Source organism: Misgurnus anguillicaudatus, unplaced genomic scaffold (genome assembly GCF_027580225.2).
Source record: "Misgurnus anguillicaudatus unplaced genomic scaffold, ASM2758022v2 HiC_scaffold_34, whole genome shotgun sequence".
Taxonomy (NCBI): Eukaryota; Metazoa; Chordata; class Actinopteri; order Cypriniformes; family Cobitidae; genus Misgurnus; species Misgurnus anguillicaudatus.
This window is the reverse complement of record NW_027395284.1, coordinates 49,593-75,977: the sequence shown is the minus strand read 5'-3', so window position 1 is coordinate 75,977 and position 26,385 is coordinate 49,593. Positions and strand designations below refer to the sequence as shown.

Here is a 26,385-nt window from a genome sequence, read left to right as displayed (position 1 = left end):
ACCCTGCATGGTTTAAAAACAACCCAGCATTTTTAGTGTGAATATTTACCCTGCATGGTTTAAAAACAACCCAGCATTTTTTATTGTGAAAATGTACCCCGCATGCGTAAAAAACAACCCAGCATTTTTTGTGTGAATATTTACCCTGCATGGGTTAAAAACAACCCAGCATTTGTTGTGTGAAAATTTACCCCGCATGGGTTAAAAACAACCCAGCATTTTTTCGTATGAATATTTACCCCGCATGTGTTAAAAACAACCCAGCATTTTTTAGTGTGAAAATGTACCCCACATGTGTTAAAAACAACCCAGCATTTTTGACAACCAGATAGTGTCCAAATACTTTGTTTTTATTTTCAATAGCTCACTTACTAATTTATCATGTTAAAATCATATGAAATTTTGAGACAGTTTAGTAAAAGTACACTCTAAAAATGCTGGGTTATTTTTTAACTCCCAGCATTGGGTCAAAATGGGGCAAACCTAACTAATTGGGTTGAACTTAACCTATGCTGGGTAATTTTTATGCATTAGTTTAATTTTTTTATTTATCCCTATTTTTTCTTAATTCTTTTTCTTCAACATTGTTTTGTGTTTTTAAATGTGCTTTATAAATATATAAAAACTTGAAACTTGCATTGTTGGGTCCAATATAAACATTTTCAAGTTTAATTTATTTATGTGCCACATGTCCTCAAAATATACAAATCTGCTCATGTTCATTTTGGGACATTTTATAAACATTGTCTTTTTTATGTATCTTATCATTCATCACACTGGATAACAAGTTAAAAGAAATAGTCTTACAGAATAAAATTAGTAAAGATTACACAAGCGTCATGTTCCCTGAATTCAATTAAGACAGTGCAACGGCAGACCTGAGATTACATTTGATATGATTACCTCACTGTAAAGACAGTCACGTTACGTTCTCTTGAAATCTTATATCATTCAGGATATCTCGAGAAGGAAATGGTAAAATCTAACATTGTTATTGCGGCTCAGAAGGAGAAGGAGATTGTCCCCTGTCCCAGAGATGTGCTGGAGTTAGAGGTGAAAATAATTCAGACACTGATTTTGTTATTTTGATTTTATTACAGTTCTCTCTAGAATGCTTGATTCTGATTGGTTGATTGCAGCAGCATAGAGTTGGCAAGGAGGTGCCTTCCAATCCTGATTATCATTACCCATTCATTCCTTTGCAGAAAGCAGGGAAATATTTTATATTATTATATATGTACAATGTATGCATGCAAATTATTCTCTATCCCCTGTTGTATTTCACACTGCTGTCACATATTTGTGATTTTGTGGATGGTGTGTTTTATTATTTTGCGCAAAGTACCAGATATTGGCTTTCAATCTTTGACATGACCTTCCTCAGTCAATATTAAAGACATCAAGGTTATATTTATATATACATTTTTTAGGATGATTTTATATGGAAAACTGTACTAGTACTGCTAAACTGCGTGATTAATGTAATTCAGTTCACGTTTGAGAAGTTGGAGCAGGAACTGAGAGAAATCAACCGTAACCATGATGCCCTCCGCCAAAACCTCGTCGAACTCATGGACATGGATTCTTTGTTAAGGATGACTGAGGACTTCTTTGAAGAGGTGAACATTTTAAAAATAGTTGAAAATATCCATATTTCCTTAATTGGATTTTTACTGTCAAAAACTTATTTCAATATCTTGGGTTATGTCAGACTATAAGTGGACTTGGTTTCATTGGATTTCATTGTGTTTTAGGCTGAATCTCTGTTGTCCTGTTCTGAACCTCCTTCAGAAGACTCAATGTGCATGACCGTCACATCACGCATCAATAGTCGCAGAAACAGCAACGTTAGCACCGGTGGACTTCTGCATCTAGGGTACATTTGATATAAGAGAGAGAAAAAGAGAGAGAGGGGAGGGGGAATACAGTGCAGTATTCAGACCCCCTTCATTTTTTCATTTTGTTATGTTGTAGCTCGATACTACAATCTTAGTAACCCATAATGACAAAGTGAAAACAGAATTTTAGAAATGTCTGTAAATTATTTATTAGGATTGTCAAAAGATTAATCACAATTAATCGCATACTAAAAGTTTGTGTTTGTATAATATATGTGTGTGTACTGTGTGTAATTATTTTGTATATATATATATATATATATGTCGCGTGTTGCTCGTCATGTCAAAATATGTGTTTATTGCGTCATGTGTGTTGCTCGTCATGTCAAAATATGTGTTTGGCATGTCGTGTGTTGGTCGTCATGTCAAAATATGTGTTTGGTGCGTCATGTGTGTTGCTCGTCATGTCAAAGTATGTGTTCGGTTCGTCATGTGTGTTACTCCTCATGTCAAAATATGTGTTTGGTGCGTCATGTGTGTTGCTCGTCATGTCAAAATATGTGTTTGGTGTGTCATGTGTGTTGCTCGTCATGTCAAAATATCTGTTTGGTGTGTCATGTGTGTTGCTCATCATGTCAAAATATGTGTTGGGCGTGTTGTGTGTTGGTCGTCATGTCAAAATATGTGTTTATTGCGTCATGTGTGTTGCTCGTCATGTCAAAATATGTGTTGGGCATGTCGTGTGTTGGTCGTCATGTCAAAATATGTGTTTGGTGCGTCATGTGTGTTGCTCGTCATGTCAAAGTATGTGTTCGGTTCGTCATGTGTGTTACTCCTCATGTCAAAATATGTGTTTGGTGCGTCATGTGTGTTGCTCGTCATGTCAAAATATGTGTTTGGTGTGTCATGTGTGTTGCTCGTCATGTCAAAATATCTGTTTGGTGTGTCGTGTGTTGCTCATCATGTCAAAATATGTGTTTGGTGTGTCATGTGTGTTCCTCGTCATGTCAAAATATGTGTTTGGTGCGTCATGTGTGTTGCTCGTCATGTCAAAAGATGTGTTTGGTGCGTCATGTGTGTTGCTCGTGACACACCAAGTCAAAATATGTGTTTGGTGTGTCGTCGTGTGTTGCTCGTCATGTCAAAATATGTGTTTGGTGTGTCGTCGTGTGTTGCTTGTCATGTCAAAATATGTTTTGGTGTGTCATGTGTGTTGCTCGTCATGTCAAAATATGTGTTTGGTGCGTCATGTGTGTTGCTCGTCATGTCAAAAGATGTGTTTGGTGCGTCATGTGTGTTGTTTGTCATGTCAAAATGTGTGTTGCTCGGTATGTCAAAATATGTGTTTGGTGTGTCATGTGTGTTGCTCGTCATGTCAAAAGATGTGTTTGGTGCGTCATGTGTGTTGTTTGTCATGTCAAAAGATGTATTTGGTGCAACCATGTGCATCATGCATCATTTCAAGATATGTGCCGGTTGCACACACGTCGAAATGGTTTATGATAAAAGAGACCCTCAAGTTCACAAAATACTCACAAGACACTAACTTAACACTAAACTCTGATTACTGTCATGGAAGGTTTTATCTTTACTTATTTTATCTTTACTTATTTCTACTGTTTATGATTTGAGCATTTATTGCTGTTTATTAAGAGTTTTAGGCTATAAGCTGCATAAGTTAACTGAGCCACATTGTTTAGTTAGCTACGTGACATCTAGTGATGGAAAATTACTATATTACTGGTTAGACTTAATCTTTGGTACAGAGTGTACAGACTGTGAATTAACAGGATGTGAAAATGTCTAGCAGCTAAGTATAAAAGTGTAAGCGCATAGTTGAAGTTTGCCTTTTCTCTGCATAATCTGAATTGTGCAGACGGAAGTGCCTCTTGCAAGATATTTAAATTATTTCAAACTGTATTGGGTTCTGACTATAATTATTCACAACATTACACATCTCTTTTATCATAAACTCCTTTGAAATGCCTGCAGCAGGCACATATTTTGACTAGTACTCTAGTTTTATTTTTTTAAGGTCGATGCCGATAATAAGAAAGCTTTATTGACGATATGAGCCCGATATAAAACAAATATTATTACAGTAAATAAGAGACAAACAGAAAATTGGTAAAACTTAAAAAAACAGTTATAACATTTATAAATATACCCTTTTTAACTTCTTCCACCCTGAAGCTATTTTGGGGATTTTCGCCTGGATTTGGCCTACCCAATTTCAAAAGCTTCCCATACCCACATGCAGAGGTTTACATACAAATGTTTGGTATAATTTTACAGGAAACCCTTTGAAATTACATAAAACACTGTTGAAAGTGCTAAACATGGTTGTATGTGATGTCAGTCCTCTAATAAACACAAAAATAAATAGGCGCTTTTTGATGTTTTTTTTCTAAAGTTTTTATTTAAAAGTGTATAACTCTGGCCCTGAGTGCCTCAGCTCCCTGCAGACAGTTTTGTTTGATTCCAGCAATTGCCAGCTTACAGAGGAAAAAAGATTTTTTTCTCTATCATAATCTATGCAAAAGTTATTTTACTCCAACTGATGGGAGGAATAATACGCTTATGGAGTTAAATTTCTGCCAAAAAACATTTGAAGTGCTACCATAACCACATACAGTGGAATAAATGCAATTGCTTTATATCATTTTAAAGAAAACCCTTTGAAGTTACATAAAAAGCTGCTGTTTGTGACAAATAGTGTTATTTATGTTGTTTTTCATATGAGGAAACACCAAATTTTCTTTTTTTATGTTGTAAATACTGCCTCTGATAGTGTATAACTCTGGTTCTGGGTGCTCTAGCAGACTGCAGACAGTTCTGGTTGTTACCAGCAGCAGACAGTAAACACCCAAAAAAAGAATGATCTCTTTAGCATGTCGCATTCAAAAGTTATTTTCATTTTACTGAAGTGTCCGAAAATACATTTTTCATATAAATATTAATTTTTTGTTTTGGACATATAATAAATAACAAGGGATTATTCATGCACACAACCTAAGAAAATGCTGTGAATGGACTCATTTTTTAGAGTAGGACCTAAGAGAAAAGATGGTGTATCATTTGTGGCTATATGTGCTATCTGAGGCAGTCCACACTCAATTTTCCCATATGTTTACAAAAGACGATTTTTTACCTTATTATTCATTCAACTATTGTTGGATATGTGTGGATAATAGAACAAAAATAACACTGTAGCCTTATTCCTGAGAATGAGAGCTTTCAGTTGATATAAGACTTGCCCATGTTTGTCATACTTGAAAAATATGAAATATGTGAATATTAAATCATATAAAAAATTATGGGGGGGGGGTGATAGTGTAAATTAAGTGTAAATAACTTTCTTACAGTAAAAGATTTCTCAAAGTGATGCATATCTGGAGAAAGTAGAGAGTCTAAGCTTTCAAACAGTATCTCATATGTGTTACTGGGGTCCATGATGGACCATTAAAGATTAAAAGAATATTTTATTTGAGTCAAAATACGAAATTTTGTACCCGGGACTGGGTCCTCAGGGTTTAAGAGGTTAAGGTACTTAAAACAAATTTACAAGATAAATAATGTGGATCTGATATTTAACGTTACTGTTTGAATAAGTGTGTTAAACTAGTGTGGTGTTGTGTGTGACACAACACAACGTCATTTTAAAGAGTGAATAATGATTGGTCATTTTACTGTCTGTCAGACTTTGGCTTTACATTGAATGACACCGAGTGTCTTTTTTATTACAAACATCAAATTTAAGTAATAGAGAAATTTACTGGCCGATTGAAAAAAATCATTGTCCGATGCTGATAATAATAAAAAAAATATCGGCGTCTGCAATATATTGTCCAATCATTAATTTTGACATGACGCGTGATGTACATAAGTTTACATGACGCGCTGAACAGATATTTTGAAATGACGAGCTACACACATGATGGGCTACATGTTGTGACGAGCTTCGCATTGTGCACCCTCAAAAAATAGTCACCGTCCACCACAGATTTTTTCAGCGTATTTCTATTAAAAAATATTTTTGGTGGGACCTGAGATAGATTTTAACTGTCTAAGTGGGTCGCAGAATGATAAGTTTGGGACCCCCTGATGTAACCAACTAAACTGTAAACATGTTCTTTGTAATTAGAGATTTTTACTACATTTAAACTATTGTACAGACCCACTGAAGAATGGTAATTTCACTTTCAATAATGTTTATTTGTATGCACTGTTAGATTTATAGCAGGTGTTATCAAACAAGAACGGTTTCCTGCTTTTGAAAAGGTTCTTTGGCGCCTTTTCCATGGAAATTTTGTCCTTCGACATGCAGAGATACAGGCCACTGAAGAGCTTCAGACAAAGGTGAGAAGTCTGTAGAGTCAACTTTATTTTATTTTGTATCGTTCTTTATCAAATTTAAATTTTCAAGCTGTCGCAGGGGCAGAACCCTTTAAAAGGGTCCTAGGTACAGATATGTATACATTTGGTACCAATTTGAGGTACTAATATGAACTCTTTAGGTCCAAAGATGTACGTTTTGTAAGGGGACTGCCCCAGTGACAGCAAGTGATAATTTTTTGACCTTTTTTTCAGACAGTGTAACAATACACCAATGCAACACATTTGGTTCATTTTTAACTGGTGACACCATAATGCAGAATCCATTATCTAAGGCTATTAATATTTGCCCATGAATATTTAAACCAATCAATACATATCATCAATACAAATGTGTGGCCAAATACACATTTGCCCTAAATCCGATCATATAGATTTATAGGAAATAGTGCACGTTACTGCAGAGACTTTGGATGTGTGTTTGGTTTTCCTGAAACATCAGTAAATGTGTGTTTGGTTTGAAGCAGAGGGGACCCGCAAAGAAAGATGTGTTCATTATATTTGTCCAAGGAGATCATGTGCGGGAAAAGATTCGAAAAGTGTGCGATGGGTGAGTGGTGTATTCACAGTCACATAGTCTACTATAGGTGACCATAATAGATTATTTGATATCACTTTACAATAAGGTTGTATTAGTAGATGCATTAGCTAACACATGAACTAACAATATAGTTTATCAGCATGTATTAATCTTTGTTAATTTCAGTTAATTTTAATACAATTTTTCATGTTATGTATTATGTTAACAGATCCTATTTTGATTTTGAAGATGTATTAGTAAATGCTGAAATTACCATGAACTAAGATAAAAAAATGCTGTAGAAGTATTGTTCATTGTTAGTTTATGTTAGCGAATGCATTAACTAATGTTCACAAATACAACCTTATTATAAAGTGTTACAGATTAGTAAAACCAGAATACGTATTTGTTTAGTTTCACATTCTTAAAAAAAATATTTCTATCCCTTAAGCTTTCATGCAAGTCTGTATTCGTGCCCAAATACAATGCATGAGCGCAAGGAGATGAGCAGCAACATCGTGTTGAGAATGGAGGATCTTCGAATGGTAAGAGAGAGTAATACAAAAATTATAATATTTGTTTTGTTAAGGGCTGTCAAAAGATTAAGTGCGATTAATCAAATACAAATAAATGTTTGTGTTTGCATAATACATTTGTGTGTTTATTGTGTGTAATAATACATACACACATACATGTATACATTTAAGAAAATTATATATATATATATATATATATATATATATATATATATATATAAAATATTTAAACATCTAAATATACATGTAAATGTTTTAAAATACATGCATGTGTGTATATGATGTCCAGCCGATGCCTGACCAATGACCACCGGCAGAACCCGCTTACTATCCGCTTAATCTCCTTATCCGTTTCAATGTATATATATATATATCTCCCAAGGGTTTTTTCCTCCTAGGACTTTTTTTTTTACTTCCCCGGCTAAAAATCCGGGTTTTTTTTCTCCTAGGGGGTTTTTCAACCCGGGGAGGCAGCCTTCTTGGGCTTAACTTCTATACGTCACATTAGTAATATGTTCGCTTATAATGTTGATTTAAAGCCGCAGCAAATTTAGCTGCTTGTGCTATCGTGTATTATGTTGTGCTATCTGTCGATTTTCTGTGCTTTTCACTGCATCTATTATGTAAAGCTGCTTTGATACAATTACCAAATTGTGAAAAGCGCTATATAAATAAAATTGAATTGAATTGAATATATTTATATATGTACAAAATAGTTTCACACAGTGCACACACATATATATTATGCAAAAACAAGCTTTCATTTTGTATGCAATTAATCACGATTTGTCTTTTGACAGATCTAGTTTTGTTGCTACATACACTCCTAAAAATGAAGCAGCAAAGTCTTATCATCCAGGGTCTGCCTGAGCCCAGCTAGATCCACAATTTATCTTGATAAAGTTACTTAAAGAAGTACATATTAAAGCTTTTGTGCACCTCATTTGCTGTAAAGATCCTGAGAAGAACCGAGGAGTATCGCGCCGGGGCCTTGATCAAAGCAGCGGATCACATCCACGAGTGGAGCGGTAAAGTGAAGAAGATGAAGGCCATCTACTACACATTGAACCTCTGCAACATAGACATCACACAGAAGCTGATCGTAGCTGAGATCTGGTGTCCTGTGTCAGATCTCACATTAGTTCAGAACGCCCTGATTAAAGGATCTGTAAGTATCTCATATACTAACTGGACATGTGCACTCTTAAAAATAAAAGTGCTACAAAAGCACCAGTTTTGGTTCCCCAAAGAACCTTTTAGTCAGTGCTGCCCTACAAAGGCTAAGTGCAGTAACTACGCAAACACTGAAACTGAGAAAAATGCCCTTAAAGTTTTTTACACCAGCCAGTCAAACATGTTACTGCAATTTTGGCACACATGTTTCTCTGAAATGGGACAAAATTGAACCAACCCTTAAAGCAACACTAAAGACTTATTGCTCTTTGCTCCCCCTACAGGTTAGAAGCGTAATTGTTCATTACCACTGTCGTAAATACTGCAGCATAGCTGACTCTGATTGGATTGTAGGTCTGCCGTAAAGCACGTTTTTGTAGTTTTCACTCGAACTACAGGACCGCTACCCGACGGTTGGAAACTTCTTTAGTGCGGTTTTGGCCGATAGAGGGCTGCAAAGCGAATGTGAAAGTCCCATTCACCCTGTTTTGAGTGGATGAACGTCTGAAACTTTTTTGGAAACGTTATTTTAAGGTAAAAAAACCTCTTTGGTGTTGCTTTAACTCAATTTTGACCAAATGCGTAGTTTCTGCGCTTTGTAGGGCAGAGTGGTTCTCTAAAAGAACCATTATTTTTTTACCTTTTCTTAACGTTTTGTGCAACAGAAAGGTTCTCCAGGCGTTAAAGGTGCCAAAGAATGCATTGAAATAATATTTTAATTGTTCTCTGATATCTACATAGAAGGTATCTTACACCCGGCGCAATGCAGCGCAATGCGCGACGCAAGTGTCTTTCGCTAGCTTCCACCCAAATTTTCACGTTTAGCGCCGCGATGTTTAAATAGCAAATGCATTTTGGCCCCCTTTTGCGCCCATGGGTGTCTGGTCTAAAAACGAGGTGTGTTCAGGCGCATTGTTGGCGCGTTGCTATTTTGGCGCAATATGTTTTATGTTATTTAAAGAGCGCATTAGTAAAATGCGCCTATAAACGTGAGGACAACACGGGTTTGCTTATCACAAAGTACATGAATGCGCAGCAGCACAAAAATGCTTTTAAATATGAAAAATTAAAGGATTGACTGTAAAAGATTATTATTGAGTCTCTTGGACATAAATGAGGACTAATTATGAGACGTTAGAAGGTGCAAAGAGCTGCTTCACATGTAGCCTGGTAAGTAAATAAATGCTTGCTTTAAACAAATGCATCTGTTTTTAAATGTTTTTTTTAATGCTACCTCACGGATTTATTGTATTTAATGACTCTGTACCTGCGGATATGGTGAGATGAGAAACATTTTTAAGTATTGCTTAAAAAAACTCTTTGCTAAAAAACCGCTGTCCAAGTGCTGAAACGTGCAGAGAGCGGTTTGTAAATTATTTTTCTCCTGTTTGTTACAAATAAAGTATTTTTAGAGTACAAACCTTATTTTACATACTTGTAAATTAATTTTGATGATATTGGATAGCCATACATTTAAAGCAATTACAAGCCTGCTTTTTACTTCCATGACTAAAAGAAAACGGGTTTTAAAGGTTTTAATAAAAAAAATAACAATTTCAATACACGTGAAAAACAACACAATTATTTAACATTAATCTTAAACTGGGGATCTTCTTCCTCCGCTTAGTTTTTCAGTTTACAAAGTCCGTCATCTAAATAGGGATTAGACATAGCGCCAGCGCAACTTGCTTTTAAAGGGGATGAGAGCTGAGACTCTCATTGGTTTACTGCACGTTACGCCCAAAATACTCCCATTACAATAGGACCAACCCCTTTCGACCATGCGCTCGGCGCACAAACCATTTTTCCCGTCGTTAAATTAGCAAAAGTGGATTCGGACACGCCCATTTAGACGTTGCGCTGTGCGCTTTAGACAATGCGCTTAGATCGTTAAAATAGGGCCCCTTATGTTTGAGCCTGTATCAGACAAAGATACAGATTTTGAAGAATAACAAATTGTTTTGCGATTGTTAATGGACGTTTTTTAGGGTGGTAAGCTTGTGTTTATTCAGCATGGACGTAACTGTAAGGTAATTTCAGTCTAAACGTTAGCATATAGCATTAACTAGCATTTAACGATAACTCAGCAGTCACACCTTTGTTTTTAGCATTGTAATAACATTGTACTTAATTTTATAGTTAATATAAGTTAGGGCGTCCATCTCATCTGTAACGTCACAGTTGATGTTATATGAAGATTGGCCTTTTTTCCAGCGGTTTGCATGCACAAGGTTTACATAAGAAGTAGGAAACAGTCACGTTTGAGGTTCACAATATGTCATTACCATGTACCGAACTTTACAGAACTTTAAAGTTTCTTTATTGAACCTTTTATTCTGACTGTTGCATGTGTACGCCATTTTGTGTTCTTGTTCTGTGCACTTTTAGTTTGCTTTTTGATTTCCTGTTTTGTTTTGTAGTCGTTTTCTGTAGTCTGTTTGTACCCCAGTGTTTCTCTTCCACCTTGTCTGGTATTGTTGCTATGTTTTCTTTATGGTTCTTAGATTTATATGTGTCCTGGTTTCTGTTCTCAGTGTTTATTGGATTTAATAAACGTTTTACTGCATTTAGATCTCTCATTGTCTCTCATCACATGTGTCTTAAATATATATCCTGCAAGCCATTGTGGGTAGTAAGCTTATGTTTCAATTAATTTGGAAACCAAGTGAGTTGGGGTTTATGTAAATTTGAGGGATTATGTATAATTGATATCTTTGATTGTGTTTTTAGGAGCAGAGCGGTTCTGGTGTGACTCCAGTTCTGAACCGCATACAAACTCAACAAATTCCACCAACCTTCAACAGAACAAACAGCTTTACGGAGGGGTTTCAAACAATTATTGATGCCTATGGGGTCGGTACCTATCAGGAGATCAATCCAGGTGATCGGCTTGAATAATCGTAAATAAGTGTAAACCAGGATTCAATTCGTCTTACTCTGGTCATTTTATTCTTTCAGCCCCATACACAACTGTAACCTTTCCCTTCCTGTTTGCTGTGATGTTTGGAGATTGTGGTCATGGTCTAGTGATGACACTGTTAGCGGTGTGGATCATTTCACAGGCCGAATGTTTTCGGAAGTGTAAAAATGAGGTATGGAATTAAATTTTTATCGCCTTGATTAATCCTGATTTGGGTTGACTGCTATTTGAACTGAAGCTTATAATCCTTGTTTTTTCCCAGCTTACAGATGTCCTGGTTGGAGGACGGTACATTATTTTGCTCATGGGAATGTTCTCCATTTACACTGGCCTGATTTACAACGACTGCTTCTCAAAGTCCTTCAACATTTTTGGTTCTTCCTGGTGTGTTCGGCCCATGTTTCAGCCTCACGGACCATGGCAGTATGTACACTAAACGCTTTCAAAGTCTGCATTTAGATTATTTACATTTATGCATTTGGCAGACACTTTTATCCAAAGCGATTTACAGGTCATTACAAGCTATACATTTTTATCAGTATTTGTGTTCCTTGGGTTCGAACCCATCACTTTTTGTGCTGGAAACGCAATGCTTTACCACTAAGCTATACAGGAACACAATGTATAGAATTTGATGTATAAAGGAAATTATTTTTACCATAATTTTACCAAAGCAGTTCAGATATAGAAAGTACAAAAGCTGTCACTTAAATTTTTTAAATTTTAAAATATACAAAATTAAATATATTATGGAATATTTTTCACCAATATATTTTTGGCCATTTTTTTGTAGATTTTGAAATACATTTTAAAAATAAATATATTTTAAAGCAAGGATTTATGGGTGATTCTCACGAAAACTTGGTTTTAAAAATGTCAAGCATGAAAATGTAAAAATTGCTTAAATTTACTTTTTTTCCCACCAGACATTGAAAAACAAAGTCTGGAGTAAATGGGAACATTAATTTAAAAACTTTTACTTATCATTTAACACTTTTTGTAACATAATTAAAAAAATTAGTCCTAAAAAATCTCATTACCGCAACAGTCAGAAAACATCAACACTGACATATTTTCAAAATGACATGACAAACCTTAAAGGACATAATTTGGAGATTCTGCACATGCATTTAAAATCAAAGTATTATGCTTCTATTAATTAAACTAACATTTAATAAGCATCTGTTGCGGTAATGATAATCAAAATGTCGTGTAAGCATTCTGACAAGACAATATTACAAATTAACTGTAAAAAATGATCTTACCTGGTAGCCATCTTGAAGTAACTGGTCCAAGTGCTTGGTCACTCAAAATCAAACTTTATTAAAATTCTGTATGTGTGCTTAAACTGTTCTCAAAAAGTGTTGCGGAGGATGAGAGCATCAGGCATGGACACATAATTTTTCTTCATAAATATTATACATGAATATTCAGTAAATATTTTTTCTGTCATCTAAAGTAGTCTAGCAAAACATCCATTAATTTTTTTTCTTAATATTTTTGTGTTCATTTGATTAAATTACAACATAACGCATGTTCAAACACAGCCGGACACATTGCGGTAATGAGAATTTCAGCAGAAAATGAGATAAAATTTCCAATTATAAATTCTTATGTTGAAATCACACATTGTGCAAGGTAGAACACAGTATTGCGTTAATTCTGATGCTTTTTAATGTTACTATATTACACATTTTAAAGCTAAAATCATTAGTGCCGTGGTGTTTCAATGGTTTCGTGAGAATCACCCATATATTTCATTTATATATTTGTATTTTTTTTTACTTTGTTTGTTACGTGTAAAATGTTAGTGTTAAATATATTTTCAACTTTTTCAACTTTACTAATATAATTTATAAAATTTGATTGTATATATGCATATATATATATATATATGTGTGTGTGCGTGCGTGCGAAACATGTATATACACACATATACATCTCTTACCATGTGGGTTGTAAAATTTAAAATAAATATATTCAGTTTTAACCTTATTTATATTTTAACCTGTATATCACATACCTTCATATTGTCAAATTCAAAAATATATTAAAACATATTTTTGGCCAGAGAAATAAAAAAAATCAGTTTGTGTGGGACGGTACCATTTTAAAAAGTACACCTTTGTACCTAAATGTGCTCCAAAGGTACATATTGGTACCTTAATGGTACATATTAGGACCATTTTAAAGGTTATTGTCCCAATGACAGCTTTTGTACCTTTTATTTCTAACAGTGAATAGTCAGAAATATTTCTTATTCAACATAGATTTTCAATTTCAATATTTTTTGCAAAATATGTGTTTGTAATTTAGACCATCTTCCATTTTAACAAACATGTTTTTTTTTTGTTATATACGTCAGCAATGAGACACTGCATGCTTGTGACCATCTTCAACTGGATCCAGTTGTGCCCGGGGTTTATTCTGGTGACCCATATGTGTTTGGGATTGACCCGGTTGGTGCACACAACATTTTGTTTCTACTATATGTACAATTATCACATATTCTCTTGTGACTATTTCTTTAGATATTCATACTGAAATATAAAAATCTTCTTGTATTGTCCTACATGGCACCCCTCCGAGGATATTTTAGTTTTCTTCTTACATGAAACACCTAATTTAGCTCTTTTATTAAACTTTAAATAAAAAATTTTATTAGTTTTGTCTGTTTGGTTAGCTGTCCAGTATATTTACGCAAATATTTTGTTTTAGGGAAATGCTGCATTTAAAAAAATAAAAAATTGCCTGCCAAAAAGAATATTGCTTTACATGACAAATTACATTACTAAGTGCAAAGGTAAAGTATGGGTGTTGTCAATGACTTTATTGTCATGGAAACAACACTAATAATGTCCGTTCACATGAGTCACAAACCTTGCACAGAAAATTCTGTTGCAAAGGACCTCCATCACCTCTGCCACGCCTTTATCATCCACACATTCCAACATGTATAAGTCATTACCTACGTACAGTATAACACAGCAAAGAATATAGAGTATGGGTAACATTCATCGTTGCCGCTGTTGCATTATGGGTAATGAAGAGCAGGTTTAGTACTTCTCAGAATTATATGTGAACATCTGGTTTCTCAGGATTTCTGCTTGTAACTTACAGGTTGTGCATCAGTTAAATGCATAGTTTAAATCCTTTAACTCGCACCATACCAACACCATTTGATTTCAAATGTTCCTGTTGATTTTTAGGTTTGGAACATTGCATCAAATAAGCTGACCTTTTTGAACTCCTTCAAAATGAAGATGTCTGTGATATTGGGAGTCAGTCATATGCTTTTCGGTGTGATCCTGAGCTTGGTAAACTATGTGTGGGTATTTGCTTATTTCATACATTCAGCCAAATCAGATCTGCCATATATTATTGCAAAATATTAGTCCATAGTGAGTAAACTCTATACACTTTACTCTGTATAGCAAACAGTAAATGCAGTGTTATTCTGAAATGTACCATATAATTTAAAAATTGACCTACCCTGAATAAAAGTGGTCATAAAATGATGCCTAGCTGTCACTGGGACGGCCTTTGTATCTAAAGTTTGCATAATAGTACATCAAATGTACCAAATTTATACATGTCTGTATATGGTACAAATTAGGACCCAAAAGTGTACTGCCCCAGAGACAGCTTGGGACCATTTTTTGTCAATTTTTTCTGATAATAACTGCGTTTCCATTACAGATTTGCGCAAAACTTTTTCAAAAAGGCAGTGTTTCCATTAACTGATGATATGCGACTGAAAAATGGCTTTTCCTCTCGTGATAAGTCTTTCTAAACTTCATGTCGACTGATGTTGGTAGGTTTACTAATATCACATCCACCGCACTAGGCATTATTTTTAATTGAAGAAAACGTAAGAGTATCCAAACTTTAATGCCAAAGAAACCCCCTTATACCTAGGAGGGGCAACATATAGTTCAAAAGAGATGTGTTGTCCAAACATTATTGGCAAGGAAAGCATCTTATACTTGGGGGCAGACATGTATTTAGGTGTTTCTGTGAGGTTTTAGTACATACTGCGTCATCTTCAAATAATGATTATGTTACTTACTTACACCAGGTGACCTGGAAATGCGAGTTTTTGCGATATTGACGTGTTTGCATTGACCGTATTTTCAATTCGCAATGTCAATTTGCGCAATTTGAAGGGTAATGGAAACGCAGCTAGTGTAAGAAATACTTGTATATAAATGCATTTGGGTCATTGACAAAAACGGTTTGGCAAGATGAGAATTAGATTTATTTTAATGCACATTGCAATTATGTTAGTTTTATGCAATAAAAATTACATTTGCACCATTTTTATGAAAGCTAAGACTGAATGGACCTGAAAATGTCAAATGGTGTAACCGCCAATTGTGCCAAAGAATGAGAAATATTAAATATTTATTTTATACACCGTGATGGCATGTCAGTGTAATCATAATTTAAAAAAAAAAATTATTCATTTTTTTAATTTAACATTTTATTAGTTATTTCTAAATGTAAATTTTTAATGTGTTTTGTAATATTTGTCCTGACATATGCTGAAAACAGCTGTTTTTTCTAAATAATATTTGACAAATGATTTAAAAATTTATGTAAAAAATCATATTACACCAAACTAGATGAATATATATTATTCCACATTTTTTATGAATATCTTTATATTTTAATAAATAAAAAAATACTAGTTACACCAATCGACACAGACCGGTTACACCACATTGACATTTTTGCAATTATCCTCCAAATATTCTTTCAAAATGAATTAAATCCAGATTTTTTTTTACTTTGTCCTCAAAAACTCTCAAACTCGAGTCCCCATCTCTGGTACATACTGCGTCATCTTCAAATAATGATTATGTTACTTACTTACACCAGGTGACCTGGAATTGCGAGTTTTTGCGATATTGACGTGTTTGCATTGACCGTATTTTCAATTCGCAATGTCAATTTGCGCAATTTGAAGGGTAATGGAAACGCAGCTAGTGTAAGAAATACTTGTATATAAATGCATTTGGATCATTGACAAAAACAGTTTGGCAGGATGAGAATCAGATTTATTTTAATGCACATTGCATTTACGTTAGTTTTATGCAATAAAAATCACATTTGCACCATTTTTATGAAAGTTAAGACTGAATGGACCTGAAAATGTCAAATGGTGTAACCGCCAATTGTGCCAAAGAATGAAAAATATTAAATATTTTATACACCGTGATGGCATTTCAGTGTAATTATAAAAAAATATATATTTATTTTTATTCATTTTTTTAATTTAACATTTTATTAGTTATTTCTAAATGTAAATTTTTAATGCGTTTTGTAATATTTGTCCTGACATATGCTGAAAACAGCTGTGTTTTCTAAATAATCTTTGACAAATGATTTAAAAATGTATGTAAAAAATCATATTACACCAAACTAGATGAATATATATAATTTCACATTTTTTATGAATATCTTTATATTTTAATAAAAAAAAAAAATACTAGTTACACCAATTGACACTGGTTACACCACATTGACATTTTTGCAATTATCCTCCAAATATTCTTTCAAAATGAAATAAATCCAGAATTTTTTTACTTTGTCCTCAAAAAAGAGAATGTATGCATGTAATCTGCAAATTTATTTTGAAATTTTAACCCTTTTATATTTAATGTATTATGGACACAAAGTAATTAACGTCACGTCACTGACCCATTTATTAATCAACGTTGGTTTGAAAATTTTCACATTATAGAAACAAACATTATTGTATAGGGGAACACTGATTCATCATCATTCTGTTTCATCTTAAACAGATATTTTCGAAACTTCCAGGATATCTTGATTGAGTTTCTTCCACGCCTGATATTCATGCTTTCTCTCTTTGGATACCTGGTGTTCCTCATTTTTTACAAATGGTGCATTACTGTCCGATCTGACGTGGCTCCCAGCATTCTCCTGCTCTTCATTAACATGATGCTGTTTGATTATCAGTCTCATCAGTATTACCTTTATAAAGAACAGGTTTGGGATCAGGCTTTACTTTACCGACAGCTGCAGTCAGCAGTCAGCAGATGATGATTAATACTGGAATCTTTTCTAGAAAGCCGTACAGATCTTCCTGGTTGTGACAGCGGTTCTGATGGTACCTGTACTGCTGTTGGTAAAGCCTCTTCTCATCTACAGGACCCAAATGAAAACTAAACAGCAGGTGTGTCTTAACATTACACTCAGGACTGCTTTAACATCCCATCAGAAAGAAAAATCACAAATGAGATCTCTTTAGTATTCTCTGAGACATCAATAAGTTTAAAGGCGGAGTGCACAATGTTTGAAAAACGCTTTGGAAAAGGGAGTCGGGCCGATTACCAAAACACACTTGTAGCCAATCAGCAGTAAGGGGCGTGTCTACTTACCGTCATCCTTGCGTGGGTTGCAGGTCTATCAAAATTCTATTGGGGTAGGGGCGTGTTTGTTTAGGTGATTTCAAATATCAACATTGGCTTTCAAACATTGTGCACTCCGCCTTTAAATTGAGAGCAAATGGAAACTTTTGCCTGCCTCTCAGATGTTTGTCATGAGAAAAAGACCCAGAAGGTGTCCAATAGCAGAAAAATCGTCCAATCGTCACCCAATCCATCTGTCGCTCCATCCATCTGTCATCCCATACATTGCTCAACCATCCATTCATCTGTCGCTCCATCCGTTGCTCCATCCATTCATTGCTCCATCCATCCTTCGCTCCATCTGTCCGTCCATCGCTCCATCCATCCGTCACTCCATTCATCCATCTGTCGCTCCATTCATTCATCCGTTGCTCCATCCGTCCGTCACTCCCTCCATCTGTCGCTCCATCCATTCATCTGTCGCTACATCCAGCCTTTGCTCTATCCGTCTGTCCGTCACTCCATACGTCCGTCACTTCATCCATCCGTCGCTCCATCCACTCGTCGCTCTATCCATCCGTCACTTCATTCATCCATCCATCGCTCCATCCGTCCGTTGCTCCCTCCATCTGTCCCTCCATCCATTCATCTGTTGCTCCATCCTTTGCTCTATCCATCCATCCGTCACTCCATCCGTCTGTTACTCCATCCATCTGTCGCTCCATCTATCCGTCACTCCATTCAGTCATCCGTCACTCCATTCGTCCTTTGCTCCATCCATCTGTCGCTCCATCCATTTATCTGTTGCTCCATCCATCCTTTGCTCTATACATCTGTCGCTCCATCCATCCGTCGCTCCATCCATCTGTCACTCCATTCATCCGTCGCTCCATCCATCCGTCGCTCCATGCATTCATCCATCACGACATCCATTCATCCGTCCCTACATCCATCCTTTGCTACATCTGTCCATCCGTCCCTCCATTCATCCGTCACTCCATTCATCCGTCACTCCGCCTGTCACTTTATCCATCCGTCGCTCCATCCATCTGTCGGTCCATCCATCGCTCCATCCATTCATCCATCGCTACATCCATCCATTCATCTGTCGCTCCATTTGTCCATTGCTCTAACCATTCGTCGATTCATCCGTCCGTCACTTTATCCATCTGTCGCTCCATCCTTCCTTCGCTCCATCTGTCCGTCGCTCTTTCCGTCAGCCGCTCCATCCATTCATCTGTCGCTCCATCCGTCACTTCGTCCATCCATTGCTCCCTCTATCTGTTTATCTGTATCTAAGTAAGTATCTATTAATCCATCCATCTTGTACTTTTGCTTACTTTTTATTCACTCATTTATATTTTTGGCAAAAGTTATGGGCTAAAATGTATAGAAAAATATTTTATATATAAAATGCATTTGTGTACATTTATTGATTTACAAAATCTACATGTAGGTGTTTGGAAATTCTGTGAATGATCAACACGGGGTAGATACACGATCTTCCTTTTCCCAACATCAGAGAGATGAGACGGTACGCTGTCTTTATTTCAGGTTATTTGTACAGTAATTGACTGAACATTGTTACTTTGTCTTAGTGACCCTGCTTATAAAATCCAGGCTGAAGTCGTATAACGTTTTTTTGATGTGGTAATTAGTCAATATTAAAGATATCAAAGTTTTGACATTATTATTGGTTTAATCTCGTACAGGTGGGTATGTGTGACGTCTTTGTGTATCAGGCCATTCACACCATCGAGTTCTGTCTGGGCTGCATTTCCAACACGGCTTCTTACCTGCGCCTCTGGGCCCTCAGTCTGGCTCATGCAGGTTTGTCCAAATGCAAAACACTCTGGGTTCAATTATTGATCTTTTTTTCTTAAGATAGCCAGAAAAACAAGATCATGTTTTATGCATGTTGACATTATATATTCATTCAAATTTGTCCCCCTCTCATCCACAGAGCTGTCAGAGGTTCTTTGGCGGATGGTTCTACAGGTGGGACTGAGGTTCTCCTCTGGTATGGGTTCTCCTCTCACCCTGGCACTGGTCTTTGCGGCTTTCGGGATTCTGACAGTGGCCGTTCTGCTGGTTATGGAGGGTCTTTCTGCTTTTCTGCACGCTTTACGGCTACACTGGTGAGAAAAACACCACATGGTCCATAACCAAACTGTCAGTTTATGGGTCAATGGCATGACATGCATATTACTGTGTCCGGGGGCATTATGTATTATAAAAATAACTTGACACGTTTATGACGTGTGTCACTTTATTTTATATAACCTATTTGGTCAATAATAATAAAAAAAAAAATTGTTTTGGTACACTGAAAAAAATTATTCATTCAATTTACTAAAATTTTTTTAAGGTAAGTGGTCGCAATCAATTTATTTAAGCTACATTTAAACAAAAAAATTAGAAAAACAAAACAAAAAACTTTAGTTTAAATGTAGCTTAAATAAATTGATTGCGACCACTTACCTTAAAAAATTTAGTAAATTGAATGAATAATTTTTTCAGTGTATCTAAAATTTGGCAGGTGGGGCAACTGTACATACAAATTAACTGTTAAAAATTGTGTTTAAATTTATAAGATAAGAGTTCAAAATAAGATAGTTTGGCAATATTTTGTGTTCGAAAATTTTGCAAATAATACATTTCTCAAATATCAGTAGTTGTTGTGATGTTAGGTAATTGAAAAACCTTTGTCCAACAATTTGAATGATTTTAAATGTCAATATAGTAACACTGCAATCATGGGCCTTTTATGAAAAAGGTAACAAGTATAAACGGTAAACATGATATCACATCATCCAGTGGTGGTCTTTATGGCTAAATGAAAAGTTTGTAGATTTTTCTCAAATACTGAAAAAAGCCACTTTAATGTAATGGGTAGGCTGGTACACTTTCGGTGTCAGCTGGTACAACCAATATGAAACTATAAAGAATGCTGTTTCATCAAACACATTTTAATTGTATTTTTAATGTATGAATTTGATATCACAGGCAAAGCTTACCAGCAGGAGTCTGTTAAATGTAAATTTGTTGCAGATGTCAGGTGGTGCAACCAGAAAGTCAAAGGATGCAACTGCTATAAATGCCCTTAAGAAATAAAAAAAACATTAAGCTAAATCATTTTAATAAGCTAATGATTTTAATTTTAATAAATACAAGCTAAGGTTGTCTATAATAGTTATTATACTTAAAAAAGATTGTTCTTACACATATAGTTCTCAAATGTTTCATGGTAAAGTTGTTTTACACTTTCAAACCATTTTCAGAATTATTTTGAATGCCACTATCAAATAAACAAACAAACGGCATGACACAGGGAGACAATGATTGGTTGTACCACCTGACCTTGAATGAGGATATTAAAAATATTGTGAAAAAATCATTAAAATGTACTGAAATGTTTCAACAAAACTTTTTAAACACATCTCAATCAATACTCAAAAATATGTATTACATTTTCATTTCAAAAAGATTTTTTTAAAGTTTTTTGGTTGTCATTGATTCTAATGTATGTTAAATAGAGCTGCACACATTAAAAGAAAAATCAATACAAAATTCTTTATTCTTAAATTAATAAAGTCAAATTAAATTATAATATATTTATATATAACCAACATATGTTTTTACATTCTTTTTAAGAAAAAGAAGGGTGTTATTCATGTGTATAATATAAAGGTTTAGCATGGATAGTATGACAGGTTCAAAAGATTTGTAACGTATACACTGTAAAAAATACTTTTTTGGTTGAATCAACTCGGATTTACAAGTCATTTCAACTTACTATTATTTATCTTGACTAGAGATGAGTTGTTATAACTACAGGTGAGTTGTTATAACTTATTAAATTAAGTTGACTTTTGTGACAACTCATCTCTGTTGACATGACTTGTAAATCTGAGTTGATTTAACAAAAAATTTTAAGGCAGCAAAGTATTTTTTACAGTGTAGGCTAACTGCTACAACTATCAACAATACAATTATTTGTCTAGACAAAAAACGTTATATGACGCATTTTATATATGTTTGTTTTTAGGGTTGAATTTCAGAACAAGTTTTACGAGGGATCCGGCTACAAGTTCACACCCTTGTCCTTCGACCGCCTGTTAAAAACACATCAGGAATAGTGCTTATATTATATATTGTTGTGTGTGCGTTTCTCTATATATATATTCTATATATTTTTACAGAAAGGATCACATATGGTCTAATAACGCTTTATATTACACATTGCAAATGCACGGTTTTCATGCTACAAACATAAAACAAGCAACATAAGTGTTATAAAGGAGTAGCGTTTAGTGAGGATTATATAATCAAAGGCCTCATCATGTCATTGAACACAGTGCATTCATGTACAGTAATCTATTAACATAACATCTATCAATCACAGTGCAATGTCTTCTTAGAAAGCAATGAAAATGCAAAAGAAACATTGTCAAATGTAATTTTATTAATGTATAAAAAAAAATAGTCTCACCTTCTAGACAATAAACTGTACATGAACAGACTGAATGAATCGTACAACATGCATCAAACTACATGACACATAAACACACAAGGTTGTCATTCTGTGACAAAATAAATTGCAGATTTGTTGTATACTTGCAGGCATAAGATTTTGAAGTTCCTACAAGGTGTACAGAACAAACATTTTTTAAACACTAATTTAATGCATTTAATGGGTTAATGTTAGCCAAATAACTATGCAGGAGTGCACATATGGAAAATAAATAGAGATTCACCATATATCAACCAATATCGCACAATAAAAGCATTTTTCACACTATCAGCTGATTAAAGTCAACCAATGGACATGCCGATATATGCTGTCAATTAAAAGAGAACAGAAAAATAAACTGAATTTGAGCTCGTGAAATGAAAAGAAACTAAAAAAAGATTTTTTTTGTTTAGTTTAAGTTCATGCACGTGAAGCAAAGTTTTTATTTTAAGACTGCAAGCCTTGAAAATTTAAAGGATAAACTTGGATATCCTTTTGTAGTGCGTATCTTGAACATTTTGTTATTGACAAAATTTTTTATTATGCAGATATGGTTGAGTAGTTATTTTTTTTAACGTTATTGCATTCAGATGTTTAAAGGTACAACTTTAATGTATAACACAAGCTTTTGATGCTTGCTTGAGTTACAAAAACAGTCAAATGCCAATGGTGTGATATGTTGCTTTGTTTAGTTTCCCATGCACCATTTTAACACAAGATTTGGGGCTGTGCACCCAAAAAATGAAAATTTTGTCATTTACCCATCCTCATGTTAAACCTGTATGAGTTTCTTTATTCTAATGGACACAAAAGAAGATATTTTGATAAATAAATGCCAAGCACACAGACAGTTAACAGAACCATTGACCTTTTTAACAATATCTTATTTTGTGTATAACAGAATAAACAAACTTATGGCTAAGTAAATAATGACAGAATTTTTAGCTGCTTAACAAACATTAAAGTCGAATACTTTAAATACAAAATGTTATTAGTAGGACCGATATTTGTAATCGGATGGAAACGTAGACTTGGTTAATGATAACTATTGACAACAATGTAAACTACAATACTAAACATACATCAAACATGAACAGAGATGTAGGAGATATCGTTTCTAATGGAGCACGCAAACACATTTAATCTTCTGCTAGATTCGGTAACGTGCCAAGCGCACAACACACACTTTGGTTTGTAATCCCTGATCTAAACGCACAAGTTTGCAACATCGCAAACAAGTCCAAAATGACTTTCCAGTTTTAAAATCAATCAATCTAACAGATGCATGTATCCAAAATATATTTACATCAAATCTAAGTGTCGTTTATTCAACTATTATTACTCTCATACATTTCAAAATGACATCCTTGTAAAATGAAACTGCTCATGCAAAAGATACTGGCTATTGTCATGCAAAAACTAAACTGCTATGAAGCTTCGCTTTCTCAATGTCTGTTTATTTTCACTGTAGTGGTCAACATTTCTTGAACGACCTTGAAAAAAATGCTAAATGTTACAGAAGAAAAATATACAACTGTGCATACTGTAGCAACCTTAAAATTGCCAAACTTGGTTTTTAGTAATAACATTCAACAAAGCATTTCAAGTTGATTGTCGAACTCAAGCGAGATTTTAGTGCTACTTCATAAAAACAAAACAATTGAAAGATGTTTCTCATCTGGAGAGGATGTTAAAGTGAAAAGACTATGATCGCGATGCATTAGTGACGCCGTTATCATTATCGATATCGTCATCATCAGACTGCTGATCTGGTGGTATGGCTCGGGTATGGCTCGCTCGGACACTGGTCAGATGAGGACAAGCGGAGATCAAATTGGCGATGCCAGCTAGAGTCACACCGGTACCATCCAAATTCACTTGACTTAAGTGCATACGACACAGGAACTTGAGACCTGAGACATAAAGACGCATTGCATTAAAAATAAATATTCCTACTAGAAAATGATGAATGCTTATGTCGATCACTTGACAACGTTACCTTGGTCTGTAATTCTGGTTTTGCTGAGGTTGAGTTTAAGTAGTTGTGGACAGTGTACTAAACCTCGTCTGATCACCGTATCACCAACCTGTGTGCTAGCCAAACCCATCACCTACAATGCAAACACAAATCACAGCATAATATTTAATGCAATATTTATTTAATCATATGTGACCCTGTATGTAAAATCCAGACTGAAGTCTTATCATCTAAAATGAGATCAAAGTTTGTATGTATGATGACTTTAGTAAATCATAAAAAATTACTTTTTTCACATAAATATTCAGTAAGTTGTTTCTTCAAGGTAAACTGTACCTGTAGATGTGGTAAATGTGTGACGAGGTTCGCAACACCTCTGCTGGTGACGGCAGTACGATCGAGACACAGTTCCTGCAGTTCCTTTAGATTGACCAATCCCTGCAGCCCAGCATCACTCACCTGAGTGTTGCTAAGAGACAGCTTCTTCAACCTATCAGGTAAAAGGGGCGGGGTTTGCATTAGTGGTCCACCGACATGTTTTCTTTCTTTAATGGCGATGCCGATATTGAGAAATCAGTGTGTCCGATTGGCTGACTCACAAATGTCATTACAGTAAATAAGAGAAAACTAAATAAATATTTGTTATGCATAATATTTATAAACATATCCTTTTAAAGTACTTTAAAATATCTACAAGACACATGCATGTGGTAGAGGTTTTGACGGTCTACTTAAATTCGAGATTTGACCCGCGAGGGTTCAGATCTAAAAGTTTCATGTGTGCCTCGGACACGGGTCGGTATATTAGCAGTTCAGCTAATTTTAAATGAATGTGCTTTTGCTGAACGGACCCGAGCAGACCCAAACTCTCTCACGCCTGTACATAAAGTCCTTTTCCAACCCTTCCTCTGTTCGTCAACAGAGCTTGCAACATCGTGTGACTGGCTGTCGTTGAGACAGACCTGCCAATCAATTCTGAATGCACATTTTAGGGGTTACCTTGGTGTCGTCATCAGATAAAAAAAATGTGCGTGTGGGACTGCAGACACGCCAGTGCCATTTACATTCGGGTCTAGTCGGGTTCATAAAAATTGCCGGTTGGGTCAGATTTGGGTCTAATTTCCTAGAGTTTGTCTCGGGTCGGGTCTTTCTTTAAAAAAAGAAAGTATTTATGCACGTTGGATTCGGCTAAAAAGTGATTTGGGTCATTTCGGGTCGGGTACATATTAGACCTCTAGTTCACTGTACTGTTTGAATAAGATCTTGCTGCACACCAGAGTGTCTTCACATTATAAAGTAAAAAAAAGTTTGATTTACGGTTTGTCAGACTTTGATTTTACATCAAAGTGTATTTTCATTACAAATAACAAATCTAAAGGGGACATATCATAAAAATCTGACTTTTTCCATGTTTAAGTGCTATAATTGGGTCCCCCAGTGCTTCTATCAACCTAAAAATGTGAATAAGAACAACCCAGTAACTTAGTTTTGGTAAAGCATTCTCTGCAAGCACGTGAAAAAATAAGTAATTGAAATTTGGCTTACCATGTGATGTCAGAAGGGGATAATACTGCCCCTTAATCTGTACTATCCAACCACAGCACTGCCATTTAGTGCAGAGATCAGCTCATTTGTATTTAAAAATGGCACATTTTTGTCAATTTTTAAAATGTTATCATAAATTATCTATGGGGTATTTTGAGCCAAACCTTTACATATGTACTCTGGGGACACCAAAGATTTATTTGACATCTTAAAAAAAAGTCTTGTGAAATGTCCCCTTTAACCCAGTTAAACTTATCTCACCACTTACTGTTATGTGAACATTAATCATGTCTGTTTCAAAGTGAATTAAACAATACTAAGAAAGTCAGAAAGATAGGACGACTTATGGACTTCAGACCTGGTCATGTTGGCGAGCTTCATAATGCCGTGGTCTGTGAGCTGAGTGTAGTCTGTCAGGTCGAGCTCTAAGAGTAAAGTTTGTTTGGAGAGAAATAAAAGCCCACTGTCTGTCACCGAGTGTCTTCCAGGGAGGGTCAACTGGGTAAGACTCAGTCCTGAAAACAGATGAGAGAAATCAAACAATACTGTCAATGCTTCTGAAAAGTGATACTCCAGCCAAATATCAAAAT

The 26,385-nt window shown here is 35.0% G+C and overlaps 2 protein-coding genes across 2 annotated transcripts in view; one reads left to right on the top strand and one right to left on the bottom strand.

The window, feature by feature from the left end:
- The first annotated feature begins 509 nt into the window (after positions 1-509).
- Positions 510-22,422, top strand: LOC141363320 (V-type proton ATPase 116 kDa subunit a 1-like). The gene is made up of 19 exons (XM_073865956.1): positions 510-516; positions 956-1,053; positions 1,491-1,619; positions 1,755-1,876; positions 6,071-6,197; positions 6,701-6,783; positions 7,205-7,298; positions 8,245-8,457; positions 11,193-11,343; positions 11,421-11,554; positions 11,645-11,805; positions 13,748-13,841; positions 14,592-14,710; positions 17,190-17,397; positions 17,477-17,584; positions 19,216-19,293; positions 19,472-19,589; positions 19,723-19,897; positions 21,808-22,422. The coding sequence occupies exons 1-19, from the start codon at positions 510-512 to the stop codon at positions 21,896-21,898; spliced, it is 2,310 nt and encodes a 769-aa protein (XP_073722057.1). The 3' UTR covers positions 21,899-22,422.
- The window catches only part of LOC129426540 (uncharacterized), a 20,273-nt gene continuing 16,092 nt past the window's right edge, over positions 22,205-26,385 (bottom strand). Inside the window, exons 14-17 of the mRNA XM_055182934.2 lie at positions 26,154-26,310; positions 24,587-24,740; positions 24,272-24,383; positions 22,205-24,185 (exon numbers count right to left, since the gene is read on the bottom strand). Of these exons, the coding sequence (XP_055038909.2) occupies positions 23,977-24,185; positions 24,272-24,383; positions 24,587-24,740; positions 26,154-26,310 (632 nt within the window). The 3' untranslated portion in view covers positions 22,205-23,976. The remainder of the gene's footprint in view (positions 24,186-24,271; positions 24,384-24,586; positions 24,741-26,153; positions 26,311-26,385) is intronic.

Excerpts from the sequence above, each read along its gene's own strand:
- LOC141363320 (XM_073865956.1), top strand. Across the intron at positions 7,299-8,244 it reads GAATGGAGGATCTTCGAATG|ATCCTGAGAAGAACCGAGGA; the intron begins GTAAGAGAGAGT and ends TTTGCTGTAAAG. Across the intron at positions 11,806-13,747 it reads CAGCCTCACGGACCATGGCA|CAATGAGACACTGCATGCTT; the intron begins GTATGTACACTA and ends TATATACGTCAG.